Raw genomic sequence first — 6,316 nt, 5'->3', positions numbered from 1 at the left:
AGTGGAATAAAAGTTGGAAGCAGAAGGAAGAGTTTAATACTCGGCCATCCGCGGTACAATTTTGTTAAAGCTTTTTTTCTTTTTTCAACTGCTTTAATTGCCTTTTATGAGATTTCGGATTCATCAGTTGCCAAGCCCCGCTAAGCTTTCAATAAACAAGTTGGAAAGCGAGCAAAAGGCCTTTTTTATCTTCTTTACTTCATTTTTGACTGGTTGCCTCTTTGTACTCTCGTCCTAAGCAAATTCCCTTGGGCCACGACAGACAAGTTTATACGGCAAATAGTATTCAAGATAAAATTGTATGCCGGATACATTTATCAAATACTACCTTATCGATAATGAGAGAGAGAGCGATGTTTCCTGTTGATTTCAGGGGACAAAATCCAGCCAAGTTCGATTTAAATTATAGATGCATTCCTGCGTAATGTTAACTAGCTCGTGTGTCAGGAAGGCCTTAATCAACGGCCGAGAGTTATTAGATCCATCTAGTTTACTGAATAAACTGTTACGACCGCTATTCAGGAAGCCACTCTTTTATTCTTATTCGTGTTATTCATATCGGTTGACCGGTTTTTTTCGATAATGATGAAAACCAAAAGAGGAAAGATCCCAACCTACGTTCGATGGATCAGCCACAATTTCCTGTTGAACCTCTAGAGAAATCAATCAAGTGAATTTATCGGCTACCTGGAAAATTTAATTAGATTTAATAGATCTGTGCGATGACTTTCTGCTGTAAGGATTTCCGGTTAATCGGCTTAGGAGGAGGCCGCTAGGACTAAATTTCTGGGATTTTGGATAAGAGTCTGCCATCTTCGATGATTTCAATTAATTTTTTTGTGCACCTACTTTCAAATGGGAAATTGTTTGGGCGACAAGACAATTTTAAATCAAAACCGCCAACTTCAAACCCTCATTAGTTTAAGCAAAAGATGACTTCGGATATTCCTGACTCTATCAGCTGTACGGAAATAAGGGGACCCTTATCTTTGTTGCAGGAGCCCAAATTCCCGTTGGAATAGCTGTAGCAAGACAAAGAGTCCAACATGAACTGCTGGGGTCTCCTTCCTTACCGCCAGCCGGTCTTCTAGCCACTGTTAATGCAAGCGGAGCTCAAATTAAGGAAATTGGTGAGTAGGAAAAAACGCGCAGCAGGACAAAGAACTCGAGTTTCCTGCAACGAAAATCTCGTTTTTATTTTAAATTTTCCGATACACTTCCCGCATTTATTATCGAATCACCTGCAATCAATCTCAGGCCAAATACCTTTATGATAGTTTTGATAGACGAAAGATGTGCTGGGGGCATTTAAGGTTGCTACAAATAGCGTTTATCTCCTGCGGCGCAGCAAATATATCTTGAAGGGCGACTAATACTGCCAGAAATGAGTCATAATATTTTATTATGTTACGATGCGATGCTTTCGCCTACATTATAAGGGTCTTATTGGAGTAGGAAAGCGAGCTAAACAAGCTTTAGCGAGGGGTGGGCCAAGATGTTGCCGAACGGAAGGCAGAAAGTTGGTAGTTTCGAAAAATCTACTTTACTTTCATCAAGCAGACGGTGAACAAATGAAGCTCTGAGTTCAAATGAAGTGACAGAAAAACGAGAACTGAGAAATCATCAATGAAAAGTACAAAAAACGTTGAGTTCGCGAAAAAAAAATTGATGCACCAGTTAAGAAGGAGAAAAAACTATACAGCAGAGTTTAAATGGAAGCTTAACAAATTTTCACACGGAAAAATTAAATGGAGATCTTGAAAATAGTTTCAGTTTAACGGGATTTTTACGAAATTTAGGTAATGATTTTATTCGAAGAAAAAGACAAATCATTTTCAACATAAAGATACGAAAGTTGGAATATTAAAGTTTAAAAGCAACCGTTTAGCGATCAACCGAAAATTTCACCGAAAGTGAACATGATAAATATAACAGTTGCTGTTTAATGGCAGATTGAATGCGTAAAAATCCAGTGAATCTGGAAACTATGAACGACGAACATTTTACAAAAAAGTGTGACTAGAGGGTGAAATGAAAATCAGTAGTTAGTTCTAAAAATAAAAAATAATAAATTTCCAAATACCCAAAACATGTTTAATTCTCTCTACCTTTCTTTGCTGCTTTGAAGTGTGCGAATTAATAAGATAAAGGAACGTTGTCGTTGTGACATTCGATTAGAAGAAAAGGAAAAAAATGTTGTTTTCGACTTTCAATTCACATGAATTGAAAATATCTTTTAGATCAAAAAGCGGTCATCTGAAACATCCCCACAAAACGTGGAAAATAAATACAAAATAACTGTGGTTGAGGTGGATTCATATTTTTCAAACGATTTCGTGGGAAGTTTGGCCTCAAAATGTTGTGTCTTTTAAAAGTGTCTCACGTCGCCAAACCAGAAGGTTTTGGACAGAAAAATCGTCTGTTCCGAAAAGGAATTAAGAAGCAGAAGAACATCATTAAATGAGTAAAAATCTACTGGGCTGCAAAAACGAAAATTGCAAATTCAAAATTAATGGGGAGACGACAACAAATTGCAGTTTTGAACGGAAAATGCCTAGAATTGTAATTTTTTTACATCAAACTCACCAGTTTCAGATGCAAAAGGGAATCTTAAATTTATCAAGGCGTGTGTTCAATAAATCACTTGAGACTTGATTGAAATGGGAATATTAAATACCACAGTGACCTTTAAGCCTAAGAATAAAAAATGAGCCCGGATTACTGAACAAACGCACAAAGTGCGCACAATGTAATTTTTTTCGATTCCTGATAGTGTTTGAATTAGTTAAGCTGTTCTTGGTCTTGATCTTATAATAAGCAACTAACTTTCCAGCTTTAAATCTTTTACATTGCAAATTGCCACGCCACACTGAGTTGTTTATGCGAAGAACATATTATTATAGAAATTAGCCGAGCGACTTTTTATTTGACTTCAAGGTCCGAACACGAACAACCCGTGGAAAGGTCAAGTTCTACTCTACTTCTTCGTCATGTGGATTGTTTCGGTAGTTTTTTGTTCAATTCAATTGGCGTGATTTACTAATTCAGTAAAACGTATATAAATAAATCCGTCAAGCGGTGATGAAATAATCGGGCTTAAACAGATACACTAATGTATAATTTGCTGTTTAAATAATTCCGTACTACTGAAATATGATTGGAACGCTTCCAACAAGTCGATTTGCTTTGGGTAATCTGTTTTTATTGCCTTCGACTCTTGCGATGTTTCATTTAGGATGTAAATAAATGAAAATACTTCCATAACATTTAAGGCTTATTTGGCTCCAAGTCAGCCAATTGCTAGACAATGTCTGTGTCTCTGAGACCGTTCCTGCTGCTGCTGTTGAAGCAGCAGCTTATTTAAACGCTCCTAATGCAGATGAACGTATTTGAATAAAGATCAGTGGCTCTTACAGCCCCCATGTTGTACCTACGTTTAAATCCCCCCAGTCTTAAGTTGGTAATAAATTCTCTCTTTTCTCTCTCACTGAAATGAATCTGCCATAAAACGATATCATATCTTTCTGTTTAAATAGTTATCAAATGTTCTGTTTAATGCCAAATAATTTATTGCTTCGGGATTTCTTTCCAAAAACAATTAACTGTTAAGAGAAATGTTAAAGTCACTGGGGGGTTTTAGTTGCTTCGGTCCCATTCTTGCAATAGTAGTTGATTACTCGATTTACGGTAAACTAAGATGAGGATTCAGATGTGGTTCGGTAACACCGATTTTTTCGTTATAGGTAAGTAGTGAATGGGTGATCAATAATAAAGTCAGTGAAGTTTTTCAGGTGTTTTTTTCGGATGTTTATCTGTTGCAAATGGAGTTTTTGAAAATTCTACGCGAATTGGACTAATTTGAATATTTCTTATTTGCGCAATCTGTTTGCGTTCGGTATGCATGGATTAGTCTGGATGTGTTAAATTGATTGAAAATAAAAGAAAACTTGTTTTTTGGTGGAAAATTAGCAACATTTGTTTAGACTTTGCTGCAATTTTTAGCACATTTTAAACGCTTTGTTTGATTATACACAGCTAATCCTTTCACGGATTTCTGGGGTTGAAACACGATTTTGAACATTGAGAAGAACATTTTTTTTGAACATTTAAAAGCACAGTGAGAAAAAATTACTTCTGTTTATTAAGTGGACGATTTATTCGTTAAAATTGAATTATCAAATAGTTGTAGACTGTAGGAATAATTACTTCACTAGAGATGCGGTACATGGAAGGTTTGTTCACGACGAGCTTAAGAAACAATATTTACTTTTAAATCACCGCAAAAAAGTTTGTCTTCAGGGTGAACTGAAAATCAGTTCTTGGGCGAAAAATAATAAATTTCAATCTAAAATACCCAAAATATGTTTAATTCTGAAGCTTTGTGTGTGTATATTAAGAAGATGAATAATCAGTTGTTTCAACACCCTGATTCGATTTGAAAGAAGGAGAAAAAGTGTTTCTTTAATCTCTAAATGCACATGAAATCTCATATAAATTGAGGATCAACCAGCGCTGATAAAACATCTGGAAAATCCACTCAAAGTGCGGAAAATAAGTGCAAGTTGAGACGGATTCATACTGGATGTTTTTCGAGAAACAAATCAGGATTTTGTGCGATTTTAGCGAAAATCACAGAGGTCGTGCAGTGACTGAACTTTTTTACTATTAGCCAGCGTTGGCAGAAATGAAAAAACACCAGAATGTTATTTCAATTGAACGAAATTTTGAGTCTTTTGAGCTTCAAGTGGTTTCCATAGGATGTGAAAATTTCAAGTTGCCGCTTGCGCCACACGAAAACTTGGGAATTTTCAAAGAGCGCGCGGGCGAATAAAATTGCAAATTTTTGGCTCATCATTTACGGGGTTAACAAAGTCAGGATTTTGCTCGAGATAAGTGAAAGTTTCACCGTTTTTAACATCTTCCATAATGTATGCTAAATCAAACTCGTTGCTACCTGATCTGGATTAAAAGCTGTGGATTTTTAATCAAGAACGCGCCGTTGTACCTAACAGTTTATCTACGTCTTTTTCCTGAGCAACACTAATTCGATGAATGAGAGGAATCTTAAAATTGTTTTCCCAATTCCAACCTCTCTTGAGCAGATGTTAGGTTCAAAACGAAAAAAATCGTCGGCTCTCACAGGAACGATAGAATGACTGTTTTTTGAAACTGCTTTTCCAATAAAAATTCTTTTCTTATCGCTAGTTTTGTCCAGTTTTTGCTAACGGGTTTGAAGCCCTTTGATATTCTTCCCTCCTTAAAATGGCAGCCCTACGCCCTACATACACACCACCGATTGAAGAGTTAGTTAATTGACGAATTCAGCTTTAAATCGCGTTAGAAACCCGTTTAGAAAAAAACGAATTTTAGATACAGGAAAAGCCGATTTGTAGATCGAAACCACATTTTCAATAAACATTGAAGTCACTGGATCCATAATGATCATGATCGCACACGATATATAATGATATCAGCGCATTGAAGCGCCCACACTAATTTCGTAGTTGCGTATAAAGTGGGATCGACACATGCAGGAGAGAGCATTGATTATAAGCGACCACGCATAATACACACTTGCATATCCATGCAGTAGACTCCAGCTACGTTACGTAACTAATACAGAAATCTCTTTCAGACAATGCAGGAACTATGGCAAGCATGGCAAGCATGGCTGCAGGCACGTCAGGGGCGGTACCTGGAGGCGGGGGCCTCCTGCAATGTGCCGACGATCGTTCACAAGGATTGGCGGCGTGGCAAGTGGGCGGCAGTCACAATCAAACCTTGACCACCCCCACATTGTGGCAATATCCTGGTGAGTCGGCCACTTTTTCTTACTCAGTTTTTAACCGGTTTTTGTTGGCTCAGGTTTTTTTCTTTGCTGTGGCGCGGCAGTACTTTTGAGCATTTTAAACGGTGTAATGCAGTAGTGATTAGATTCGGGCCCAGTTTTCTTTATTTGCCCAGTACCCGATTCGAACCAGCATGTTCTGGAGCATTGGCGACTCATTCGTAATCAGCCATGGTAAGGTCCAGGCCCGAAACGGTTTTTGGTCGCGTCCACATGCAACAGGTTCTCATCATCATCATCATCATGCCATTAATGCGCGTTTTAATTGCGATTCTGAGCACATTCTGCAGCGATTTTGTTGGTTTCTTTGCGCGAAAGGGAATTATTTATTTATTCACCAGTTGCTGTCGCTACCCATTGGGCTCAGAAGCTTGGCGCTTTGAGTGGGACTGCGTAGAAAGTTACTCTTGAGTATAACGAATACTGCACGAGATGAGAATTCGGTGTTCGATAAGGAACATTTTCTTA

At 37.6% G+C, this 6,316-nt stretch overlaps 1 protein-coding gene across 4 annotated transcripts in view; it reads left to right on the top strand.

Annotated features, from left to right (window-relative positions):
* LOC109545338 (protein winged eye) overlaps positions 1-6,316 on the top strand; it is a 47,745-nt gene that overhangs the window by 28,561 nt on the left and 12,868 nt on the right. For 2 of the 4 annotated variants that reach the window (XM_048664314.1, XM_019915971.2), the window contains exons 6-7: positions 999-1,130; positions 5,636-5,812. In XM_048664314.1, the coding sequence (XP_048520271.1) occupies positions 999-1,130; positions 5,636-5,812 (309 nt within the window). Of the gene's footprint in view, positions 1-998; positions 1,131-5,635; positions 5,813-5,834; positions 6,023-6,316 lie in introns of those variants that run through there. The other 2 variants (XM_019915972.2, XM_019915973.2) reach the window with 2 other exon arrangements.

This window comes from Dendroctonus ponderosae, unplaced genomic scaffold (assembly GCF_020466585.1).
Source record: "Dendroctonus ponderosae isolate FM_Combo_2020 unplaced genomic scaffold, Dpon_F_20191213v2 Dpon_F_20191213_2, whole genome shotgun sequence".
Lineage (NCBI taxonomy): Eukaryota > Metazoa > Arthropoda > Insecta > Coleoptera > Curculionidae > Dendroctonus > Dendroctonus ponderosae.
Note: the sequence above shows the minus strand (reverse complement) of the source record. Positions and strands in the feature narration are given on the sequence as shown.